The sequence below is a fragment of the Podarcis vaucheri genome, assembly GCF_965113315.1.
Source record: "Podarcis vaucheri genome assembly, chromosome: 8".
NCBI lineage: Eukaryota > Metazoa > Chordata > Lepidosauria > Squamata > Lacertidae > Podarcis > Podarcis vaucheri.
In genome coordinates this window covers 61,978,275-62,005,134 of record NC_138766.1, presented here as the reverse complement: position 1 = coordinate 62,005,134, position 26,860 = coordinate 61,978,275, and the positions used below count along the sequence as shown (strand labels likewise).

At 39.1% G+C, this 26,860-nt stretch overlaps 1 protein-coding gene and 1 long non-coding RNA gene across 4 annotated transcripts; one reads left to right on the top strand and one right to left on the bottom strand.

Moving 5' to 3' along the window:
• Nucleotides 1–2,691: 2,691 nt before the first annotated feature.
• UBE2W (ubiquitin conjugating enzyme E2 W) lies at nt 2,692–22,671 on the top strand. 3 transcript variants are annotated; one of them, XM_082234030.1, is made up of 6 exons: nt 2,692–2,850; nt 13,041–13,132; nt 14,761–14,863; nt 17,218–17,373; nt 18,229–18,304; nt 19,719–22,671. In XM_082234030.1, exons 1-6 carry the CDS (start codon nt 2,836–2,838, stop codon nt 19,730–19,732), a joined length of 456 nt encoding a protein of 151 aa, XP_082090156.1. In that variant the 5' UTR covers nt 2,692–2,835; the 3' UTR covers nt 19,733–22,671. The 3 variants fall into 3 exon arrangements, with proteins under 3 accessions (XP_082090156.1, XP_082090158.1, XP_082090157.1); XM_082234032.1 differs by lacking the exon at nt 2,692–2,850 and adding an exon at nt 8,095–8,248; XM_082234031.1 differs by lacking the exon at nt 2,692–2,850 and adding an exon at nt 10,710–10,729.
• On the bottom strand, nt 15,171–26,480 carry LOC309538474. The gene is made up of 4 exons (XR_014222194.1): nt 26,458–26,480; nt 23,558–26,329; nt 20,906–20,975; nt 15,171–15,608 (listed from the first exon to the last, which is right to left on the bottom strand). It is a non-coding gene; the product is annotated as an uncharacterized lncRNA (long non-coding RNA).
• Nucleotides 26,481–26,860: the final 380 nt, after the last annotated feature.

Sequence of the window (26,860 nt, the reverse complement as noted above, 5' to 3'; positions counted from 1 at the left end):
AGCCATTGAAGACAGTGGAATGTATTTCTGCGTAAACATAAGGTTGTCATGCAATTTCCTGGTGTGGTTATTTGTCATTTGCCATTAATTATGGTTATTCTTATAAGTGCTTTCTTTTCCATGGGGAAAATTTATTTTTGGACAATGTTTTTAAATCACCAGTACACAAAAGAGACCGTTTTTTTCTGGTTGTATTAGAAGCCCTACTGATTCAGAATGCACAGAGAATGTAAGATTACATAAAACCTGTCAATTTCTGTGTACATATTGACAGGAAATTGAAATAATTAAAATAAGTGAATAATCCAGTGTGAAGAACTACTTTTAACACCATGTGACTTTAGAGAAGGAAAGTTGGATGATCATATTAATTAACAATACTACTACTAGGACCATCATTAGGTCCGTAAATAAAGTTTGGGGTGTGAAACTAGCCTATTTCATGAAATATTTTCTTCCAGAAAGACTAAATAACAGGGCAAAACCACCATATAGAAGTACATATCCATTCCCCCACACCCCCTCCAGCAAACTGGGCTTGTCATTTTAGCATGACTGTTATTCTCGGACTAGATTCTCCTAAACAATATCTGCACCCTCCATCCCGCAGCTGCATCCTATTTTTAACTCCCTAGCTCTGACTACTTTCTCTCTGCCCAAATTCAAATTTTGATGGGACTGACATTACACTGGCAGAAGAGATATTTGCAGTTATTAAGGACAATAAAACTCTTTGTCTCTTGTCAGGTTCAAAGTTGCAGAAAACTAAAAGGAATGAAGCATTCACAATAAGCCAGACAGCCACACTTTTAGCATATGTTCTATTTCTATAATAAATCACATCTAAATATATTCAGTGTAAGTAGCATTTCAAAAAGAGAAAGGTTATTTGTTATTGAAGTTAATGGTTTCCTTTTTCTTTTCTCTGCTTTTTCATTACAGGCAGCCAGTTGTACGTACAGCCTGATACTCTGTGTATTTACTCAAGCCCTGCTGAGTTCAATGGAGCTAACTGCCATGTATGTTTAGGACTGCAGCCATGAAGGCCCATGTAGTGTTTGTTTACCCAGCAGTCAACTGAGCTGCATAAGGCTTATTCCTCAGTAACTGTGCGTAGAGAAGTGTGTCCTAATCAACACAGAGGGCTTAACTTTTTGAGAAAACATGCATACAATCAGATTCCACTGCTGAAATTCTTAGTGCTTTCTGTAGGAAGTAAGTCCCTCAGAACTAATCACAAACCATAGAAAAGTAACCGACTGGAGTTTAGCTGGTGCTTTTTAATAAATACAATTGGAGACCAAGAACAGCTGGGGTGAAAGCTATTGAACAAGATTCCTTGGAATGTACACTGAGTTTTTTAATATACAGAAATATTTAACAAGAAATATGAATGCCACCACAGTACTTCCTGGTTTCTTTCTTACAGCAGGTAAGAGTGTAAAACAGAGTAACAACTCATTTACTTTTAATAATATAAAAATCAAACATCCTGCAGAACAACAGGGGAATTGGGATTTAGTCATTCTTGTGTTTCAAATCACAAGATAGCATATATAACAGTTTGCAAAAAGCAATGTGACATGAGTAGAAATTGTAAAGGCTCCCATATAGTAGGTAGCCTTGTGTACACTTATTTGATAACTTTATGGAATACAGTAGAACTTCACTAAGTAAACTTAGACTCAGGCTAGAATATTATTTTAATTGTGCAGTGCTGGTCAAATACATGAATTTAAAAGTGTATTATCAGTAAGGTAAATGGACCCCTGACCATTAGGTCCAGTCGTGACCGACTCTGGGGTTGCGGCACTCATCTCGCTTTATTGGCCAAGGGAGCCAGCATACAGCTTCCGGGTCATTTGGCCAGCATGACTAAGCCGCTTCTGGTGAACCAGAGCAGTGCACAGAAACGCCGTTTACCTTCCCGCCGGAGCAGTACCTATTTATCTACTTGCACTTTGACGTGCTTTCGAACTGCTAGGTTGGCAGGAGCAGGGACTGAGCAATGGGAGTTCACCCCGTTGCGGGGATTCGAACCGCCGACCTTCTGATCGGCAAGCCTTAGGCTCTGTGGTTTAACCCACAGCACCACCCGTGAACCGTATTGTCAGTAGTAGTAGTTCCTTCTTCATCATCAGCATTTGCACAACTACATACCATGGAAGTTACAACTGGGGGCCCCAGCTGCTCCACCTCTGTCCTAAAGGACAGGGACAAGATTGTAGGAGGTCTGCCTTACTTTGCTGGGTTGCTCCTAGAAACCCTCACCTTAAACGTTTTCCTCTGGTTGCAGGAAAGTACCAGGATGGCACTCAGCACCTAAGATTATTATAATTATACTGTAATTATATGTTTATTTATACCCCGCCTTTTCCCCTGACGGACTCGGGGCATCTTATAGATAAAAAAACTGGGTTTCTAATTTTTGTAAGCCGCCTTTATTTTCGATTTAATAGGAAGCAGAGATTAAACAATCACAAAAAACGAGAGAAAAGGGCGATCTAGGCGAGAACCGTTTCAGGCAGCCGACATTGGCGCCCCGCTTTTCGAAGGATGGGATTTCTCGATGTCCGCTCGGAACTGTCCCTCTCGCCTACTTGGAAGCGACCGCGGCAGCGGTTCTTCCCGGCGCATGCGCTCTCTCCTCGGGCTGGCCGGCGCGCCCACGTGACCCGGACGGGGTGTGAGGGGGAGGAGGCGAGGAAAGGGTGCCGGCGCTATTGCCGCCGCCGCCGCCGCGCTGCGTCTCTCCGCCTCTGTCTCTGTCTCTCTCTCTCCCTCCCGGCCCGGGCCGGCGGCTCAGAGAGAGGGAGGGAGGGAGGCGGATCCATCATGGCGTCTATGCAGGTGAGCAGCTTGCGGCGGCCAGGCTGGGGCGGCGTGTCCTTTCGTCCCCAGGTGTAGAGGGGGAGAAAGAGAGGGGGGACGGGGGGGTGCGGAAAGAAGGCGGCGGGGCCGGCGGGCGGGGGGGGGGAGGAGGGAGGGCAGAGCGGCGGTTGGCGCGGGGGCGGCTCTCCTCTCGTGCCCCTGCTGCTGCTGCTGCTGCTGCTGCGCTGCTCTCTGTGGATGCGGCTCCGGGGAGGAGGAGGAGGAAGCGGCGGCTGTTGTGGCGTTTCCTGGGCGAGCGGCGGGAGGGACTCCGTATGAGGAACTTGGCGCCGGAGCGAGGGGAGCCTGGGAGCCGAGCGAGGGCTTTGGGAGAGGCCGAAGGGAAGCCCTTCCCTCAGCTGGGGCAAAAGGAGCCGGGCATTTATTTGGGGTCGGGGGGGGTGGTAGGTGCGCGCGCGCTCCAGGTTGGGCCGGTACCAGGAACCAGCAGGTGCGTGACCCCCCCCCGGCTCTTCTTCCCTTAGGTGTGGTTTAGGGCTGGGGTGGCTTGGCCCGGGCTGCTGCTGCTGCTGCAGCTGATTGGGAGTCAGGAGGAGGCGCCGGCGCCGGAGAGCTGAATGGGCCTTGCTGGCTTTTGCTGTGACAGGTCTAGTCGCACCTCAGGGGTTTCCCCTTTAAACTTCTCCCTTTTCTTCAGGGTAATTTTCAGCGCAGGGCTGATACGGGGCGGTTTGGGGTGGGGTGGGGTGGGGTGGCGATCCATGAGGGGATGATTGAAGGAGAAGGGTCGCTCAAAGTCAGGAAGTGTGGAAAGTCATTCTGACGTCCTTCTCCTTTTTTTTTATTGCATACGTTAGTCACTGTATGTTTTGCTTTAGGAAGGAGCAGCGACGGTAGCGCCGTCCTCTGCCTGATGCTTTGACGTTTCTCTCTTTCTCTCCCGCTCCGCCCCCCCCACCCCTTCTCACCTATTGTGCCTTGTCCTTCAGACTTCAAAAAGGAGAGCAAGCTTGTTTGGTGTGAAATCTCCTGTTCAGATCTGCCCTTCACCAAAAGGTCCCGCAGTTCGCAGTTCGCCCCACCACAGAGCTGCTCTGTGGGATTACTGATGTGATGGTGCACGAGAAGCAGTTTAGGAAAGATGCTAGGCTACGAAATCAACAAATCAGCACCATTTATTTATATCATTATTACCTCTTGTGGTGGTATTAGGCTACAGCCCTTTGTAGATAAAGTTATACAGTGGTACCTTGGTTTAAGAGCAGCTTAGTTTATGGGCAACTTGGATTAAGAACGCGGCAAACCCGGAAGTAGGTGTTTTGGTTTGTGAACTTTGCCTTGGAATAAGAACACGTTTCACTTCCTGTTGAGTGTGTTCCATTTGTAAATCGAGTCCCCCACTGCTATGGGAAAGCACACCTTGGTTTAAGAATGCTTTGGTTTAAGAACGGACTTCAGGAAGTTTGTAAACCGAGGTACCACTGTACTCGGAATAGACCCGTTGACATCAGTCATGTCCTATTGTCTTCAATGGCTCTACAACCCATAGAGGTGGACTTACAAGCTTGACCAGCTTAGACAAGTACATCATCCTATGAAATAGGGCTGCCTGTCAAAAACACATATTACAATACTAATGTCTTTTAATGTTCCACTGGGCTTTCTGTTGCTTTTGGATGAAAGCAGTGCATCCAGTGTTGCGCCTTTTTTTAAAACAAAGAAACAAGGATTTATATACTGCTTAATCATCAAAACCTCTGAGCAGTCTACATAAAATATAAAACATAGGACAATATGTATGTGATTTCAATTTAGAATTGATGTTAAAATATAAGAAGTACAGTAACTACATATTTTAATATCAAAGAACAAAGGATATTTTTAAATTATGTGAAGCAAGATTAAACAAAACATGCAGAACAGACATCTAATGTTCCAAACAGATGGACAGACAAAAATCTAAACCTTATTTATATTCAGTTTAAATAATACAAGATTGGAAATTAAATTGCCAATTTTTTTTCCAAGAACTTGACTTGTAAAACTGCGTTGGAGCAGTTGGAGAATAGTTCTTTTAAATGAAGGCTTTTTTGGATTCACACAACATTAATGTTTTTGTGGGTTCTCCCCACTCCATCTCTACCACTCGGCTTCTTTTACATTTCCCTTAGCTTTTACACTGCAGAATGAGAACTTGCAAGTTTCTCAGTTCTGTGATCGTTAAAGTGCACTACTTTTAGTCACAATAGAAATTGTGTTGTATTTGTTCTAATTTCTTGGTAACTTTCTGGGATTGTGAAATTCAGCTCTTGTTTCTTATTGTGGATACTGTGCTGTCAGGGGTATTGATTAAACTTTTGGATAATATGCTAGGGATACCTTATTTCCCTAGGCAATTTGATCAGAGAATCAAGTAAAGGTATTTAACATCATTTCCAGCTTTCATGTCTGTATAACACTCTTGAACACTCTTGTATTCCGTTCAGTCTTAGGGAATAATTCATCTGATGACATATTTAATTTAAATGTGTAATTCATTCAATTATTGGTGTCACTTCCCTGTTTCCCAGGGTATACTGTATCTCAGGAGAGGGCTTGACACTTTGGTCTTCTCTACTGTATCTAGTATGGGGCACTAGATATTTAGTAGCAAGAAATTGCCCAAAGAGGCCACATTTATAAAAGAATTCTGCATTTTCTATGGCACTGCACCAGTTTAATTGCCTAGAGCAGAACTTTCCAAACTTTTCATGTTGGTGACACACTTTTAGACATGCATCATTTCGCAACACAGCAGTTCAGTTTTACAAGCAAATTGGTGATGAAACTAACGCCTTTCCAATCCCAAGGACTGTGGGGAACATTGTGGAGCACACCTACACACTGCAGGTGACACACTAACGTGTCACGACACACAGTTTGGAAAGCTCTGGCCTAGACAGCTAAACTTTTGTTTATTCTTTTGTGTTGCATGCAGGTCTCCTACTAAGCAAATAAAAACAATAATGTTTGAATATTTTAAAACCAGCAGTTTAACTTGTGTGTGTTTCATAATCTATTTTACCACTTCTAGCAATTGAAGGTGGTGTCTAAGCAGGAAGTAAGCTAATCTTAGTGCAGTGGGTGCATGATGGTACATTGATACATACCCCCATTCAGCCATGAAGTTTGCTAGATGGCCTAGGGCAACTAATTCTCGCTTAATTTTAACTGTGCTATTTTTAAAAATCTGATGTGGTTTTTTTTGTGTATGTGTGTGGTATGTACACACACAGTGTATGTATAATACACTGAAATGAAATGCAGCTGAAGGAAAATAAATGCATGTAGCATCATGAAATACCCACCTAATAATATGATGTAGCACTATGAGATTATGCTCTGCTCTGAACACATTTTAGGATTAAACAGTTTAGGATTGGAACATATGTCAAGAACTGACTCATTGTAATTGGACATGTGAAACCACATTGCTTTTTGGATTGGTTCAGATATAATGAGAAACCATAACCTTTCCTAGAATGGGAGTGAGTTGTTTTGTCATTAGGCATTCCTCTCTCCCTTGCCCTCCCCTTCCATGCGCACAAGAAGGATATTAGAAAATTTCACTTCATTTTAAACAAACTAGTTTCCTGTAACATCTAGATTCAGTGAACTGTGGTGTTAAGAAAGATAAGTGGAATAGACAGTTACAGATAGGTAGCCATGTTGGTCTCCCATAGTCAAAATAAAAAAATTCCTTCCAGTAGCACCTTAAAGACCAACTAAGTTAGTTCTTGGTATGAGCTTTCATGTGCATGCACGAAATAGACATTATTTTGGAATAGACAGGAACACACCATGCTTTCAAATTCTGACTGGTGTATCTGAAGAAGTGTATCTGAATTCTGGTGTATCTGAAGAAGTGTGCATGCACACGAAAGCTCATACCAAGAACTAACTTAGTTGGTCTTTAAGGTGCTACTGGAAGGATTTTTTTTTATTTTGGAATAGACAGGAACACACCATGCTTTCAAATTCTGACTTGTTCAAAACTATATTTTAAACAGTTCTCTGAGTTTCAACATAATGGAGAACTGCATCTTATGTGGAAGTTACATTCCTGGCCATCTTGTGTATAAGTAAAATTGTGTAAAGCTGGAACAACCCCTAGAATACCATCGTTGCAGTTACCGATGAGGGATGAATGCAGCTCTTAGTCTTCCTCCTCCTCTCTGTCACTGGATGATGCTTCAGATGATATTAGGACCAGGGGGTTGACTGGTAGCCAGAAGTGCTTGGTTGTGGTTCAGATCCAGAGGCATGGCCACATCTAGTGCTGCTGCTGGCGGTTTCTTTGTGAGGAACATTATGATTGGCAGCTGCTGCTGTTGTGTCTTGAACTTGTCAAACATTTCCTTGAGAGCATCTGTAATCCCATGGATGATCTTGAGGCTGTGTTCCATGGAAGGGTCAAATTCTGCAGTCAGATCATTTGTGTGCTTTATCACTTAGAAGAGTTGAGAAAATTTCTGGCTCATGCTTGCCATCCTCATCATCACATTCTGAACTTGATCTGACCAGTTCCTCTAGCTCTTCAATAGGCAATACCTGTTGACCCTCAATTAGTTCTTCCACTTCTTCCTGGATGAGGTCCACAAAACCACAACCACCCATTTGCCTGACCATCTGCACAATGTTCTCCACCCCAATGGCAATGGTTGGAAATCCTTTGAAATTGTGTGTGCATTCCTTCCACAAGTTTCACCAGCATGTATTCACTGTTTCAAGCTTGATTGCATCCACTGCCTGTTTGATGTAGGTGATGCAATGAGCAATGTAAGCATGAAATCACACCTTGATCCAGAGGCCTGCTTCATAAATGTGGGAGCCACATTTGATTCAGAGGCCTGCTTCATAAATGTGGGAGTCTTGCTTCTCTAAGGAGAGTGTCCATGTCATCTTGGCCAACAGTTTGAAAGGCATCCACAGCATCTGACATCTCCCATTTTGTTTGAAAAATGAAATCCAACTTGGAATGGATGCAAGTAATTTTATCTGCATAATAGTCAGAGTGGACCACCAAAGTTTCTATCTTTTTCCTTCCTTGACAAATTGTAAGGGGTTTCACCACCCAGAATTGCTCTATTAGATGCCCCTGAATACAGATTAGGCTGTTATGTTTGTATTCTTGTTACATTCTCAACTCCTTGGAAACCAAAGAGATAGATGAACTCTACAAATAAGTCTTTGGGAATAAATGGGTAATTTTTCTATTCCAAGGATTAGTCAGGACCATGACAGAACCACCAGGCATGTCAGTAGGAAAATCCAAAAGGACTTCAGGAATGCATTTGGCTTCATGAGCTTTCAGTGGCAGCCTATGTAATGGGTACTCAATCCCTGCAGGTACCAAAAGCAGCCCAAATCTGACTAGGTAATTATCTGTCTGTAGCAATGAAACCAGTGAATCAAGCATATGCCAGGCTGAATATCATTTGAGGCTTAGGGTTGTTGTGGGGGACAAGAAGTCCTGAGCTGTTTTTCTCAAGGTGGCATTGGCATGAATATATGTCTCAGTTGAGAAATGGAGACTAGAAGATGGTAAAGTGGGCTGCAAACAGGCAGAAACTATTCTGCTTTGAGAAGTCAACACTACGTGCGCACATTTATATTTAGTATATTCAGTGGATTGTTGGGCTGAGTGAGTGAAACATTGATGAGCCATGACAATGTTGATCCCTATTCATGCTGATCCTGTACCTAGGAACTCAGTAAGCAAATTGGGAGAAGATAACCTCACCACCACCATCATCCAACCTATCTCTGTAATAATCAGCATCTTCATCCAGGATTAAATCCTGATGGCAGCAGTGTTACCATTCATCAGCCTAGCTTTCAGGAGAAGCACTTGCAAGTTTGATGAGTTGCAGTCATGTGTACCAGGAAATGTAGGGTTAAAGGAATGATTTGAAAGTGAGAGAGCATGCAATGCCTTGTCTTCCCTTCACCTGACCTTTCCAATTCCCACTGTCTTATCTGCATCTGCCTAGGACTCTGCAAAAGGTAACACCATCAGCTCCAGTATCCCCCGCCTCCCTGCCTATCCAAATACATATTTAATGGGCATGCCTTCCAGTCCCAAAGGCAACCTCCTTTGGTGCTGCCCCCTTCTGGGTCACCACCACTGGTGCCCTGCAGTAGGACTGGTTTTCAAAACCTTCCTCACAGGACTGCTACAAATGTAAGCACAACTGGTGCTGATAGTAATGTCCTCACTGTGGAACTCCAGAATAAAATATACAAAAATGAAAGCAAGATAATAAGACAAAACAGTGTGTGTGTGTGTGTGTGTGTGTGTGTAATTGTACTACCTCAGCAGGCAAAACTTCCAGAAATATCAATGAAAAAGACATAAAAGTAACCATCCCATCAAGGATAAAGGTAAAGGTAAATATATATTCCTCCCCACTACCAACTGCTTGCTTAGATTGTATACTTAGGCATCTGAGGTAGTCTTGTTCTCAGAACTAGCCAGACTGAAATGTGTCAGGGTAGCCAACATAGCACACCCCATTTGTTGTTGGAGTACAACTCACATCAGCCCCTGCTAGCGTGGCTAGTAGGCATGGAAGATGGGAACTGTAGCCCAATAATTTTTCATCTGAGGCCACTTTAAATTGGCCTGCTATCATTCACTCTGAGCGACTTGACCAGAAAAAGGAGAGTTGAAACTAAATGGAAGGTTTTTCCTGCAGGAAAGGGTAACTTTTCATTGTCTTTCAAAGAGGTACATGGGCATTTGTTATGAAATCGATAGGGACTCGCCACAGTGATCCATGCGACGGGCATCTCCAGGCTTGACTACTGTAATTCGCTCTACGTGGGGCTGCCCTTGAAGCTGACCCAGAAACTCCAGAGGGTGCAGAATGCTGCAGCAAGGCTCCTCACGGGGTCTCTACCATGGGAGCATATTCACCCAGTGCTTTTCAAACTGCACTGGTGCCTGGTAGAGTACAGGGTCAGATTTAAGGTGCTTCTTTTACCTTTAAAGCCCTTCACGGCCTAGGACCCTCGTACCTACGGGACCGCCTCTCCCGGTATGCCCCACGGAGAGCCTCAAGGTCCATAAATAGCAACACCCTAGTGGTCCCGGGCCCTAAGGAAGTTAGATTGGCTTCAACCAGAGCCAGGGCCTTTTCAACTCTGGCTCCGGCCTGGTGGAACGCTCTGCCTCATGAGACCAGGGCCCTGCAGGATCTGATTTCTTTCCGCAGGGCCTGTAAGACAGAGTTGTTCCTCCTGGCCTTTGGCTTGGAACCAATTTGATTCCCTCCCTCCCTCTCTTTCTTTTTCTTTTCTTTCTCCTCCTGCGAGGAGGCTACATTTTAATATTTTCATGTTTCAATATTTTAATGTATTTTAATTTTGTTTTTAAGTTGTAATCATTCAACTTGTTTTTATTATTGCTTGTAAGATGCTCTGAGCCCGGCCTTGGCTGGGGAGGGCAGGGTATAAATAAAAATTATTATTATTATTATTATTATTATATTATTAAAAACCATAAAGCACATTTAAAACAGTTCTAAACTATGCTGCCACTTCAAAGAGAGCTTTAAAAACTTCTGCATAGGTCACCCTCATGTTGCATGTTAGAGCACATGATCTAAATATATGCCAAATGCTTAGTGTTAAATATTTGATAAAACTGTGATTGTATTCCAGTGGCAAAATCTATTTCCTTGAGTCTAGAAGGACACAGTGCCTTTGAGAAGAGATCTCTGTAAGGTTTGCTGGAATTTGTTTTCTCCCCACACCCACCTCAGCAGTCCAGGGAATAGGAAGTCTGTGTGCATATCACATATCTCCATTCAACTTTGACTGTGCTCTCAAGTGACTGTGGTGGTGGTGGGATATGGTAGGCATTTGCAGACCTTGCATTCTCCATAGTAATACCTGTGTGCGTGTGCTGTGTAGTAAAAATAGAAGTCTGAGCTCTATAGGGATCTGTCTCCCTATGGATGCTGTGTCCTTACATGAGAACAAATCATGCCTTGCTTTGCATTTGAAAGTAAAGCAAATTTATTAATAAAGTGTGTTGAATAAAGTGTGTTGAATGTAGTAGATGTGAGGTAGGGCAGAGATAAGGCACAGATAGTTCACCATGTGAAATTAAGGGATGATATGTACCAGGATAACCTTAATTTTTACCTTCTAGCTTTCCTGTTTTCATAGTTGCTGACCCTGTATTTCAAGGCTGCCATAATTGTGTCTAATTTGTTACTGTCTAATCATTTTATACTGTATTCGACTTTTACAGAAACTTGTACTAATCCATTCATTTTGCTTCTAATTTCCTTTAAATATTCTCTTTTTGCTAATAGCCTAGTAATTTGAGTGTAAAAAGGGTGGGGTTGAATTCTTTCCCCTTGTTTTAAGTAAACAAATTAGTCATTTGTTACTTCTGTACCTCCTGAGTAGGTCTGTGATACAGTATAAAATAAGAGAATGCATTGGGGAACAACTGAAGCCTGAGCATTTTTTAAAAAATACCTATAAGTAAAGGACAAAACTTGTCTCTGCAGCTTGTGTATAACTTGTGACTGCTGCTAGTGCTGCTACTGTTCTCTAGAAACAGAAATACCAATTATCAATGTAAATTTGTGAAAACTTCCTCTTCCGCTTATGTTTGGGGATTTCTTTTACAATGTAGCAACCTGCCAATGTTTGTTTCATTGACATAAAATGTACAGTTCCTTTCCATATTAAAAGCCTGCACCTGAAATGAACAGAAGGACTGTGTGTTCTTCAGTTGTAAGTTAGTGACTAACACCACAATCCGAACCATGGTTTAAGCTGCACAGCCCTAATTCCACTTACCTGTAAGCCCCATTGAATTAAATAGGACAAACTTTTGAGTTGACATGGTTAGAGTTAGCACATGGTTTAGGATTGCAGTATAATTTACAAGGTATTATGTACATTATTATGCACTCTTTATGCTGGAGCCCCAGGGTAGAGTACAACAGTTAATTAAAACAGAAAAAGTACAAAATTTCAATTAAACAATAATTAAAATTGCAACAACACAATAAAATATGTTGGCAACCTTCTTTTTTTTAACATCACTATGCAGAACTCATCATTGCCATCTAACCATGCTGTGTTGGTGGTTTGGATTTCAATTCCCCACCCCCCACCCCACTTCCTAGTATGAGAAGGATCCAGGGCAGCATCTATTAATAGTATTTCCCTTTTCTTCCTGTTTTAGGCTTCCTGCACCTTTAAGCAAAGCCAGAATGCCAATATTAAGGAAAGTCTGCTTTGCATAATCTCTAAACTCAGTAAAATCTTGAGATAAATTTTAAAATAAAATCTCTAGCCCTCATTGTAACAAAGGAATTCTAAAGAGACTAAAGTTCAAAAAGGAGACTCTCCAGATGTAGGCCACAATAGTTTAATAGTTTAGGCACACTCAGGGCTTTCAAAACTCTCAGTGGACACCACCTCCCTGTGCCATAAAGCAGAAAGTCCCTCCATTTCTTATGTGGGTTCTCCATACAGTATGGGTGACTATTTGTGAAATACAGTGGTACCTCGGGTTAAGTACTTAATTCGTTCCGGAGGTCCGTTCTTAACCTGAAACTGTTCTTAACCTGAAGCACCACTTTAGCTAATGGAGCCTCCTGCTGCCGCTGCGCCGCCGGAGCCCAATTTCTGTTCTCATCCTGAAGCAAAGTTCTTAACCCGTGGTACTACTTAGCGGAGTCTGTAACCTGAGGTGTATGTAACCTGAAGCGTATTTAACCCGAGTTACCACTGTACAAGTCCCAAGTTCCGCTGGCGATGCAGAGGTTGTGTTCCATTTCTCTGGATCTTGACTACTTCGCTACATTTTTTAAAAAAGAAGCTGCTCATCACTCTGAATATTACTGCTATACACCACTATATGGAATTAATAGTACCAAAGGAAAATAAGTTGTTACACTTCTCAGGAGATGTTTCCAGAAATGTCATACAGAATTAAAAATTTAGACACATTGCATAGCATTGACACATGTCAGTCTTTTATGATATGAATATTTTTCTAAATTTTTGACATGTATCATGTAAGCCTGTTTGGCAATACTGTTTGTTGGTCTGCAGTAATCTGTACTAAACAGTTACAACTGTAAGGAATATATTATTTATGAAATATTTAAAAAGCTCTTCCTCCTTTCTTTTTTTAGAAGAGGCTACAGAAAGAATTGTTGGCTTTACAGAATGACCCACCACCAGGAATGACTTTGAATGAAAAGAGTGTCCAAAATTCAATTACACAGTCAGTGTGTTTACATTTTCATAATTTCTTTTCTAGCTGAAACTGAAAATGGGCTGGATGATGTGTTTTCCTAACAATATACTGTTTAAAAAATTGTGAAATGTACAATATCTGACCTATGCATTAATTATATTTGCAAGCTTGTTATAGTATACTTATACATAGTTATTGGCCTATGCATTTATATTAAATATATTTGCAAGTATGGTATAGTGTAAATATGGGGTTGTATCCAGTGCTACTGCACAGGGTTACGCTGGTGCAATGGGATTTGCATTTCCTCTCCTCAGGCCATATGCCCCCAAGTCTGCTCTGAAGGGTCCCCTAACCCCTCTGAAGCAGATTTTGACAAAAGGGAGCAAACAGGAGAAAAAGAAGTTCTTGGTGCTTGCAGAAGTCTCACGTGCTTGCTGATCTGTAGCATTGGATATAGTCTATAGTAAGTATAGGATTCACACAATCAGCAGCTGGAGCTGTTCTGTTACTCTCAAAATAGTTGGGTGGCAGTAAAGTTACAGAAGTTTTCTTTATTTGTTATATTTATACCCTGCCTTTCCATAAAAAACGCCCAAGATGGCATTTTTAAATGAATAAATTAAGAATGTTCTGCTTTTTATCTAGTTTTGGGGCTGCTCATTCTAAACGGAGTCACAAAACTCCACAGTTGGAATGCAGACTGATTTTCAAGGTTTTCATTCTTCTACCTTTTCATGTGAGGTACTGAAATAATTAGAAAGTGAAAGGGCAAAAAACCTATGGACAATTGTTCTGTATTCTATAAATATTTGTGTTCATGTTTGTTGACTTTTTTGAAGGGAGCTGTGGACACAGTTGTCAGTATAGCATCAAGGTTTCCAGTATTCAGAACTGTACACATAGTTTACACAACTGAATTAGGAACTGCTTTCAGCAATGCACGGGTGACTGAGTAGTGCTGTCAGCTTCAAATTATTTAGGTACAAACATTGCTCACTTGGAGACATGATTTACAAGGGCATCACTTTTTATAGAAAAGAATGGTATGTGGTTCTGGTTGTTTTGTGAATATTGAGAACCCTTCAGCCTTTTTCCCCATGAAATAACAAGTTGGGGTTGGCATCACAAAATATTTCTTGTTATTGCCTCTACCTTTCAATAAAGTTAAATCTTAATTGCTCTTGATTAATGTATTCATAATGTTTGTCAAGTCATCAAGACTGTAATTTAAAATTTATATTCACAATTTAAACAAAAGCAGCTCTTGCTAGAATTGCAGTTTACCTGTCTACCCCTCCCGCTTTGAAATAGCTAATATTATTTGTTATTAGATATTTGAATGGGTTATAGTCCAAATTTGATATCAGGCACAGTTCTGCTGGCAGGAGGTGGTAGACTGAATGTACAATTCAGAGACTTCCTTTAAACATGGCCAAGGATTAGCTCATGCAATGGGACTTTTAAAGATTTTTTTCTGTAAGCATTAGACCTTCCTCAACATTGAAAGTTGCTTTTTGCCACTATGAGATTAAAAGAAGACCCTTTTCAGTGTAGGAAACAGCTGCTTGCAAACTAGAACTCAAAACCTCCACTAAATATATTGAGTTACTAATTTTTTTCTCTGTGTTGTGTAATTTATTTTATTTCCAAAGATGGATTGTAGACATGGAAGGTGCTCCTGGAACATTATATGAAGGGGAGAAATTTCAGCTGCTATTTAAATTCAGTAGTCGGTATCCATTTGACTCTCCTCAGGTAACTTACACTATCATATATTTAGTTTCAATTTTAAACCACTTGTGTAGCAAGAGTTGATTATACATTGATTACAACTCATTGGGCGAAAGTCATTGCCACTCCAGCAGATATTGTGGAATTTCCCTTTTTCTCTCCTCCCCTGCTCTGAAGGGTTCCCCAATCCTGTGAAGCAGATTTTGGCACTACATAGGAGGCTGAAGTGGGGAAGGGAAAGGCCTCTGTGCATAAGTGGGATGCTACAATTGGATATCACACATTGTGTTATCTCTTCAGAGAGCAATAATAATAGGGTTTTTTCTGGCAGTAAGTGCTGTTTTGTTTTTATTTATAATTTTCATTTATATACAGTATATAACAACAATTATTCAATCATAATTTTAACATTTCAAACTCCAACTCACTACCCCCTCTTTCTGTGGTTCTTTACATTTCTTTTCATCTTCCTGCATACTCCAAATTATCTCAACATATTATTTTATATATCTATTCCCATATATATTTTGAAACTGCAGGTTTTTACATTAATCCTGCCAATGTGTTAATCTATTTACAGTTTGTTTGTAAATACTCAATAAACCATTTCCATTCCTTTCTAAAAAAAATAAAAATGTTATCTTGATTTCTTATTCTCCTTGTAGGTTCGCCATTTCTCCGTAGTCCATTAACTTCTGTATCCATTATTCTCATGTCAAGACCTCTTCTTCCTTCCATTTTTGGGCACATAACATTCTTACAGCTGTGGCTGCATACATAAATAAATTTATATACGGTTTAGATAGTTCTGATCCCATAATTTCCAAAAAAAGCTTTTGGGTTTTTAAAAAATAAATGTTATCTTTTCCAGTTAATTACATAACATCTCCCAGTAAGCTTTAACCTTATTACAAGGTACCATCCACATATGAAAAAGGTACCAACTTTCTCTTTACATTTTCAACACATATTCGACTTTGATTTATACATTTTTGCCAATTTACTAGGTGTTAGGTACTATCTATATAGCATTTTCATATAGTTTTCTCTTGAACTATAACATGCTGTAAATTTTATATCCACATTCCATAAACGTTCCTGTACATCCATTTCTACATTATGACTAATATTTGTTGCCCAATGTATCATTGAAGATTTCACTTGTTTGTTCTTTGTCTCCCGAGCAATAAGAATAGTTTAGCCATAAATTGAGCACCTAATTATCCACCATGGCAAATAATATTGACATTCTGAGTGGCATTCCTTGTTCCAGCAATTGACTGTGAACCATGCCTTATCTTTATGCCTCATCCTTAGCACTCAGAAATTTGCCTTCGTGCTTGTGACTTAAAAATGGCTTGCTAAACAGGAGCAAACTGGATTAAAGTTTATATGTAACATGGCTAGCTGTTTTTCACTGAAACCAAAAAGTGCTGCACAAATTCTGTGACTTACCTGTATTTATATTAGAATAAAGTTATAAACTCAAACAAAAAAGCAGTCAGTCCTTGGTGGGGCCCCTAAGCTAGCTTAGCCCTCTGAGGACCACGGCATGTATACCCAGCTGCCCAACCCTCTGCATGGGCCTGGTTAAGGACTTTCCTTTTGTAGACTGCTTTTGAATGAGGTCTGCCTGGCATGTTCGTTGACATCTTTTTGGTGCCTGGTAAAATACTACCGTACCTTTTTTTCTTAGACCATGATCACGTTATTCACTATTAGTGTGCTGCCACAGTTTTCTGCTTTTGTTATTGAGGGTGAGGAGAAGCTTTGTGTATTTTTCATGAATAGCATGTGCTTTTATGTGAATGTGTTGATGTTATAATGTATTTTTACTTTTGCTCATGTATTTAAATATGATGTAAATTGATTGGACACCTTATTGTGTAACAAGTGGTCAACCAGTTTGATAATTAAACAATATCCTTATCTTGGGCAAAAGAAAGAAATAGCAAAATCTGTGTTGTGTGCATGGAATAAAAGAAGATCTGAAATCATACCTTAGGAATTATTGTATATAGAAAAGAAGAAGTGAAATCCCATTTATTACATAGTGGATGACCAAGTGCTAGACTCTAAAACCTACATATTACAAGATAGGGAAAGTAGGATGTAATTGATGTTTTTTCCAAAATTGGAAAAGGAATAATGAGTATGGATTATTTAGTTTGGTTGAAATTATGTCTTTTCATAAGGCATATGTTCTGGTCCAATGATTGATATCATAAAACATGGAAGTTATATAAACTGTGTAATTTCCCTCTCAAATTAAGTAAATCATAGCTGATATATATATATATATATATATATAGAGAGAGAGAGAGAGAGAGATACTGTCAATAAAATGCTAATATATTAATTCTTTATTTTGTTTTTAGGTCATGTTTACTGGTGAAAATATTCCCATTCATCCTCATGTTTATAGCAATGGTCATATCTGTTTATCTATTCTAACAGAAGACTGGTCTCCAGCTCTTTCAGTGCAATCAGTTTGTCTTAGCATTATTAGCATGCTTTCCAGCTGCAAAGAAAAAGTAAGTCTTTAGAAATAGCCTTGTGATACTACGAAAACCTCCCATTCTAAAACTGAGGTTTTATTGATACTTATTAATTTTCCCTTTCTAAGCGTGATGGAATAGTTTAGTAGTTCTAAGTTAAGTGATATGCCGGAACTGAAGGTCAAATGAGTCAATATTTACTGGGGGGGAAATATTTCTGTTGAGTAACTGTTACTGCAATAATAAGGTTTTGTGTAGAAGAAAGGCAATTGCTTTTCTAATGCAGTAAATAACAAACATTAAGACTGAATAGTGTATATACCAATTTCAGTTACTGAATTAGTTCATGTAACAAAAAGGAGTGTCGGAATATAGCAGAATGCACTTGGTCTGCTCTCCAGTACACTTACTTGGGATTAAAAGCCCCATTTAACTCAGAGAGACTTACTTCTGAGTAGATGTGCATAGATTATTGCACTGTAAGGTATGCAAACATTTTATTGAATAATAATTTGGTGTCTATTCAGACAAATGCTAGAATGCTAACCTATGTTATTTCAGCAAATATAAATTATAGCACCTTAAAAGTTTTTAAAAATTATTATGCACAAACGAAGACAAGAGCCTACATGATTATCATGCATCTCAAGTTCACTTTTATTCCACTGAATCTTTATTGCATAGGTAAAATAACCCTTTCTGCTTCAAAACCATTAAGTTTGCAGCATAATCAGAGGGTATTTTGACTTTTCAAGCTGGCAAGAGTTGGAGAAGAAGAAAGCTCCTAAATGTCAAGTTCGCTTATCATTGCTATTAATGCCTTTTTTGCATGTATGTATAATCTTATACTGTATATCAGAAATATACTGATTTGATGGGCCTTTATTGCAGAGACGACCACCTGATAATTCATTTTATGTAAGAACATGTAACAAGAATCCAAAGAAAACAAAATGGTGGTATCATGGTATGTATTGACCTTGATGAAATAAGCAATGCATCTAAGAGCATTTGAAGTTCCTGGGAATAACAGTGGTTAGATTTGCTTTACTGAACACAATACTGTATGTGAGGAAGAGTGATAGCTTAATGGTAGAGCACTTGCATGCTATGTTGAAAGCCCCAGGTTCAGTCCTTTGCTGCATTAGTAACAGGTTTAGTTAGAAAAAACCTATGCCTGACATTGTCGAAAGCTGTTGGCAGTGAGTGGACACAGTACTATCATATTTGATATAAGGCAGCACTTTGTATCCTGGGTGGTCTTCAATTGAGTTTTACTCAGAGTAGATCTTTTAAAATTAATAGTCCTAACTTAGTCATGTTCATTAATTCCAATGGGTCTGCTCTGAGTAAAATTTCATTGAAGGCCACCCATGTATCCTGTGTAAAAATAAGCCTCCGATATCCACAGAGATTGAATTGGATCTGGACTTGCAGCTAACTGGTGGAATTCTGCTTTTACCAGAGGAAGCAAGGAGGCAATTTCTACTAATTTCTGCTTTCCTGTGCCTCCTGAAAATTTGGGGGTTGCCGTATTCTCTGGAATACCATGAGAGATTCCATGGCTACACTGAAGCAGGAAGGGGAATTGGCAATAATTAGTTCTTCCCCCCCTTCCACCAGCAGGGAGCTTCTGCTGGATCTCTGTCCCTTCTGCAAAATGCAACAGGCCTTCTGTCTATGGAATGGCCAGTTTGGATCCAACTTAAGAAGTCCATAACACTAGAACCCTTCCAGCCTCAGCCAAGTTGTGACACATACAAAGAGTCAGCTTTTATTTTAGGTGCATGTAAGGAGTTGCTGGTCATGATATATATGGGTACCAGTTACATTGGACTGTATCCAACTGCACGAGGACTTCCACTTATGCAATTCCCTTTCCTCTCCCCATGTGCTTCTTCAAAATCTCCTTCTCCACTGTGCAAGCCAAGAGGGTAATGAAAGAAAAGCATTCAGAGCATCTTATCAGGGATAATAATATCTGCTGTGGCTGGACTTGGATGGGAAAGATCAAGAGCAGAACCTAGCGGCATTCTGAACCTTTTTTCCTTGAAAATCTAGGTCCCATGGCAATGATAGAGGGATGAACTGTTGTTTGAGGAAAAGCAAGCCTAAAATCTGCTTTGGTTCATAGTTCTTTGCATATTGGCCTTAATTTATTTAAACAGAACAAAGCGATACATTGGTTCAGATTATGTGGTCTGTTTTTCCAGAATGTGTAGGTTTTCATAATTTTCCAGGGTTCTTTATTGAACAAGCAAATCAATATATGTTGACCTTGTTACCATATGGTAGGTGATATTTTGGCCTTAAATAATTTTGTAGATTTTGGACATCAATATATGTTTAGTACATAATTTTGTTTTTGCTTTGCTTTAAAGATGACACTTGTTGATGCCACCATTTTGTGATACTCCTAACAGAAGATAGTCCTACTGAGAAAATGAGCACTTTGATCATTCAGTCTTTGAACTTTTAACCTCTGACTGGAAGTGACAAATAGGCAATGAAGACTACTTCCCTTGACTGCATTTTTACTGGTGTGCATTCTGGGCGCATGTTGATCGCTGGTTCAGTCCATGCTACTGACGTGCTTTTCTTAGTCATACAGTATTAATGCAGGTGTTAGAAAATGTCAGAATTCAATCTTTAAAATTTTTGGGAGAATTCCAGGTCTTCATGTATTGTGCAATAATAATAATTTCTTGACGGTTTTTGGTGTACCCATTGCCGGCAAAAGATTGTATCAGGAAACTTATACCCCTGCCACAAGAAAAGTTAGGTGCATGATAGGGCCTATAAAAAGTTTGTAAGTATATTGGTATTATAAAGTAACCTATCTTTACTTTGAAAGCCACCTAATTGTTTAGATTTGGATTCTGTGCACTGTGATCATAAAACTAGCAGCGTGAGTTGAAACATGCTTAGCTAAAGAACTAATAAGATCATTGCATATTTACTGAACTCTCAATGTTTTCACAATGAATTCCTCCCCCCCCCCCCAAGTTATATCAGCAGAGAGGTACGTACTATGTTATAGCCCTATGGTAAAATGGATACCTTTTGTGTGTGTATTATATTTCTGAAACAAAGGTATGAATAAAATAGAGTAGGGGTGATTTAATCAAGGCAAACTTTGTTCTGAAAATGGGAACAGACGGCAGTGACAAAACTGAATTTGCTGCAGTCCATGATTGGGCTTGTTAATATGTACACTAGAGCTGTTTTCCAAGTAGATTGCACACTGTTATTTCATACTAGCCTTCAGCATGAGCCCTGTTGCCTACACAATATTTCATGTATTTATATGTTTGAATTTTTTTGTTTGAGTTCACTGTTTCTTTTGTTGTGTTGTATGTCATATTTGAATGTTACAAAACAATATTTTCACTGAAAAGCTGTCAGAAGATATTTTCTTGTAAATTATTTCTTTACCTTGTAAACATTTATCTTGTCTTCTAATCCTGTACTATAAAGGAAGAAATACATTTTGGACAGAGACGAACTGTTTTGACAAAAAAGTGTGGATCTTTTTATTTAAGTTTAGACAAAAGTATATTTTTCTTACCTTGTCCCATACAGCCATAGCAATTTTTCCAGGTTTTCTCCTTCAAAGATCTGCCTACAACTAGATTTACCTTTTATATAGAAAAACAATTGTTAAACAATAGTGAATTGTTCTTCACCTCTGTGTAATTTTATGATACTGCATCTAGGCTGTCTTTTTAGGAAGCACTGATGTGTCTTTTATAAACTTACTACCTTTACACATATGCAAACTTTCTATTTCAAAGCTCTTTTTAATGTTGCCTTATTGCACTAAAAAGAAAATCAAACCTAGTAGTCAATAAATGAATGTCTGAATTGAGTACAACTCTTACTTGATTTTTAAAGTAAGAACCAGGTCAGCTTAGCTTAAAAGAACCTACTAGGATTGGCTGAAGATATTCTAGCGTTTTTTTTACTGCTGTGTTGTAACTTACAAATTTTATAGATATGTACATACTACTGTATCTTCTCTAATATTTAAAACAAATATAATCATTAAACTCAGGGTGGGTACAAGTCAAATGGAAGAAAATAAGTGTTCTGTATTGGCACTGAATTACAAACTATCAATTTGGTAGGGCTGTTTTAAACAAGAAATTGTTATGTTTTCTATTTTGAGGGAAACTTTATTGGCTTCTTAATCAAAAATGAATAGATGCTGTGGATATAAACTTGTATGTAGATGTTCATAGTCCTCCTTTAAAAAATGAGAAGTATTGCTCTTCAATTTCTGTTCAAGCCAAAAAAAAAAAAATACTGAGGGATTGGAAGGTGTATATCTCTTTATAATTTTCTCTTATATTTTTACTTGTAAATTAATTTATAACAATCCATTATGAGATGTATACATACTGATAGTATGCATGAGCAGTAACCACTGAATATTTAATCAGCATCTTCATATTTGCATAAATCATCTAAGGAATGTTGGAAAACTGTATATTTTTCTTCCGCAAAGCAGATTTACATAATTAATCATGTCAATCTGTTCTCTTAATCCACAGTGAAGGAACACCTTCATAGATCTGAAACTTTAGATTACTTTGTCCATCTAAAAGACTAATGTAATTGTTCCCACACTGTGGATTATGTTACAGAATAATTGTTTAAAAGGATGTTAATGTCCATTCTTAAAAACAATCCATGCACATATTTTCATTTATATAAATATCACAGTATGGATTAAATACAAATTACCAAACAAAAAATTAAGTATCTGGGTGTTTTTACGCTACTGCTGTGTTCAAAGAACTTGATTGTTATCTAAAAATACTATTAATCTTAATTTAAATCAGGAATAGGCAATCACCAATGTAAGACTTCATATTAGCAATGAAGTTCTTCTTGCTTTTGTGATGGATGAAATTACTTGCTTCAGCAATGAAAACTGTTTCATAAGAATTGACCTGCAGGATCAGACCAAAGGCTCATGTAATCCAGCATCCCATCTCCTGCATTAGCCAACCAGATGCTCCTGGGAAGCCAGCAAGCAGGACATGAAGGCAATAACTCACTTCTAGCGTTGCACCCCCAGCATCTTTCAGTTGGTGACTCAACTGTCTTCAAACCTGGAGGTAGCATATTCCATTATGACTAGTAGCAACTGACAGTCCTATCCTCCACTAACTTGTCGAAACATCTTTCAAAGTTATCTTAGCTGCTGGTCATCTCCATATATTATGGCAGCAAATTCCGTGAATTAATATGTACTGTGTATGTTCTGCCAATCCATACCATTGGATAACCTTGTGCATTATGGAAATGGGAGAAAAAAGCTTCTCTCTACCCATTTTATCTGCACACATATTAAATTTTAAAGAGTGGCTGGGACCCATCAAATGGGTGGGGTATTATTATTATTATTATTAACAGACACTTAAGCTTTCTAATTGGGAAAGGTGCTCCAGCCTCTGATCATTTGGCTGCCCTTTCCCCAGCTTTGTGTTGTTCTTTTTGAAAACAGCTGACCAAAACAGTTCACACTATTCTAAATGTGGTTGAACCATAGATTTTATATAAGACGTAATACTGAATTTTAAATTTTTCATATCCCTTTCCTGATACTCCTTAGCATGGAATTTGCATTTTTAACAGTTGCTGCACACCAAGCAAACAGGTGAAGTTAGGAGCTCTTGACCCAATGTGCACTCATATTGAATTGCATTTGCTATGTTATGCCCCTTCTCCCAGTTTGGAGAAGTCCTTTTAGAGCTCCTAACAACCCATTTTCATTTTATCACATGGAATAATTTGATGTGATCAGAAAGCTTGGCCATCTCACTATTCATCCCTATCTCCACAGGACTTATTTTAAAACCATTTGTGTCAATACAAATCATCTTGGGACGTCACTTCTAACATTTCATTGTGAAAAATGTCTGTTCCTCTCCGCTTCCTGCTCTGTACCAGCACAGCAGATGCCAATCCATACAAGGACTTGCCTTCTTATCCTGTCACTGCTAAATTTACCGTACTTAGAAATTCTACTAGATCACTGCTAACTTCACATAGGAATTCTACCCTATTCACATGCTTTTTGGGATTCATAAGAAATCTGTCATATTGGTAAGGCATGCCTTTCCTTTACAGAAGCCATCCTTATTCTGCAGCAAGACTTGTACTTATATATGTTTACTAATTTTAGCTTTAATAATACGTTACCCAAATTCACCTGGAACAGACATCAAAATAACTATTCAGTTATTTCCTGGATCTCTTCCTGTATGATATGCAGACTCGGAGATTTGCTAATCATTAACTTGTTGGTAACTCCTTCAGCTTCTCTTGGCACCTTTGACTCCGTCCTTCAGATTCATTCACTCCTCAGGAAAAGAAATCTGTCCATATATAGTATCCACCTTTCCACTTCTGCAGTGAAGATGCAAATACTTCGTTCAGTTTTTTTGTATTACCTCTCAACATATCCCTCCCCAAACAACTCCCAGGCTAATTTCCTGATTCTGATACATTTAAATGAGTTGTTTTCTTTCTTAATGTTTTTAAACAATATGCTCCTGAGATTCCCTTTCCCCACTTGCCTGTCAACTTGTATGTATTTTGCCAAAATCTGTGCACCCAGCCCTGTCTTTGCCCTACATTATCATTCCTTCCAATGAAGACTTTCTTTTATAGCATCCTTGACAGACTCTGCTTGTTAACTATACCGACAACATCTTGTACATCATGCCTTTCATACAACCTGTGGTGTATCTTTTATCTGAACTTTGGTTCTTGCAGTTTTAAAACGCCTGCAAGCCCTTTCAATGAAGTTAATCCGCTTGAATCTTCCTTTCAACTTCTTTTTAAGTAAATCAACTCATATATTTTTAAAAGAAGTGTCTCTTCAAGTTAAAGAGAACTTGGAACAGTTTACAATTCAAGAGAAACAGAATCTCAATTTGCATCTGAGGGTCAGCATGCATGCAGACTGAATTATTGAGAATAACGTGTCTGAAGTAACAAATACCTTTTGAATTGTGTGTGTTCCTTAAAACTGCAGGACGACACACATCTTTTGTGGGGGTTAAAAAGCATGAGGTGGTAAGCAAATGATTTCACTTTAATTGGTGGTCTTGTCTAGTGCTGGCTTCATTAATGTACTGAATGCCCTGTGGGTATACTTGCAGAAAAGCAGCAGTTGAGCAGTAGAACTGTAAAATTGCTTGTCTGTTCTGGTCAGTAATAAAACAGTTCAAAATCCATGCCATGAAAACATTGTTCTTCAAAACCTTTAGGAATGTTTTTGAACGTAAAACTGGAGAAAGGAAGAGATAATTAGACTATTGTCAATGATGTTTCACGAAGTGCAATCCCATTCATGCATACTCAGAATGGTGTCCCATCAAGTTCAATAGAACTTACTCCCTAAGTAACTATGTGTAGAATTGCAGTGTAATCTTAACCATGTCTACTCAGAAGCAAGTCTTACTGATTTCAATGGGGGTTGCACTCAGATACATGGGGCTAGGTTTGCAGTGTAAATTGTCCAATTGCACTGAAAAATCCTTTCTTTAGAAGATCAACTCAGTTGTGATATTTTCTGCAAGTAGAACAATTGAACTAATTTATTGGGATGTAGTCTGTTTCTTTATGTATAAAATTATCTGTGTTTGAAACATTCCTATTCCTCAATAAAGTACTTTTTCAAACAGAGCACCAATTTTGTCTAGGTGCCAATTACAAGGATGACAACTTCAATACTAAAAACTCTAATTTTGTTCAGGAATCAGGATATAGTTTATGTCAACAAAAGTCCATAAATTGCCTACATCTGTGCAGGTATGCAGATATCTATGCAATCATTTGCTGTACTAAAAAGATGTTCCTTGTTAGAGTCCATGTTTGTTGTTTTCCTAGGACCTGTTCTCTTTATTGAAGGAGATACACAGCAAAGGCAACAAGCTGGATTATAACCTTTCATATTCTTACATTGTTTTTAGGCTTTTAATGGTAATGTATGCTGCAAGTCTGCCTAAGAAATATGTTTACTGAGAATGACAGGTCCTAATGCCTGCAACTGGACCCATGTTATCAGGCTTCTCTCTGTCTACTAAATGCTTCTCAGCTGTGTGGTTCAGCAAGTAAGTCTGGAAGACCAGGAATTATAGCAGTGACAGAAAAACAAGGGAGATGTTTTCTTCAGGAAAAAAAGTCACAGAATTGTTGCTATCTGAAAGTATGGCTGGGCAAGAGTACTGAAGCAAGTTAGATATAGAATTAAAGCTCTTTATTTTATAAACACAATGATATCAAATAGGACAAACCTACAATGAATTGAAAAATGAGGAAGGCATGCCCACTGAAATCAATGTAGTCATGAATAATTTTAAATCCATTGATTTCCATGAGTCTGCTCTGCAAATTAATTAGGTATCACCCTAATATATTTATTTTAGAAGTGCTCTTAATAAATGCATGGATTCGTTTGTTAAAATTACATAGACTTGATTAATTCTGCAAAAGTTATATTTTGGCACACGTTCATCAGAAGTCATCACTAGAGCCTTGTGTACAGGTCCATTACTGGACAGAGCACTGCACTTCTCAGTCACATTGCTGAGCAGACATTTATAAAATGGTGAGCATGTGGTCCTTGCATAACAGCATTTTATTTACCTGTAGTGAGCACATGATATTTCAAATACAACTGTTAGGATCAATACATCCCCCCAAAACCTATTGACCACCCATTCCATTGCTTGACAGTTTGCCACCTTCAGGCATGAGTGGCTGGCAAAAAGTTTTCTTTGTTGAAGACTTACTTTGGCAAAGTTTGGGTTTTGATGGAGGAGAGAATGATGGAGAAGCAGTATCTAGAACTACTTTGGAGATTGGGTGGGGGAGACAATACAAGGGCCTGGCCTCTTCAGAGTGGCCTGTCATTAGCTAGGTCCTCGTGATTACAGTTTTCTGTCAAGCAGAGCCCTTTCCTTCTAGACTAGCCCTACTATTAGGGAGTGTGAGATGGCTGCCTCATATACTGTATCAGATTCTGAAAGATGGCAGCAGCCCCCAACTAGTCCTCCTAAGTCTTTTAATTCTACATGCAACTTTAGTAACATGTATTGTTACTCACCTTTAATCATAAGGCTCCAGGGCGGGTTACAACAATTATAACTTTTGAACAATTTACTATCACCCACTCTGCTGATCCTAACACATGGGGATGGGGGTCTACAGGAAAGAAAGCGGTCTTTCAGGAATTTGTATTTGGGACATGCGTTGTTGAGGGCTTTTAACACTTCAGTGAGTTGGGCCTAGATTCAAACAAGCAACCAATGCAACTGCTTTAAAATGAGGGTTATGCGAGGTCTAAATGGAGCCCCAGCTAGCTATCTGGCTGCTTCATTTTGAACCAGTTGGAGTTTCCAGGTCATCTTCAAGGGCAGCCCCATGTAGAGTGCATTGCAATAATCCAAACTGGAAGTCATCAGAGCTTGGTGTACCATGGCCCAGTCATCATTGCCCAAATGGG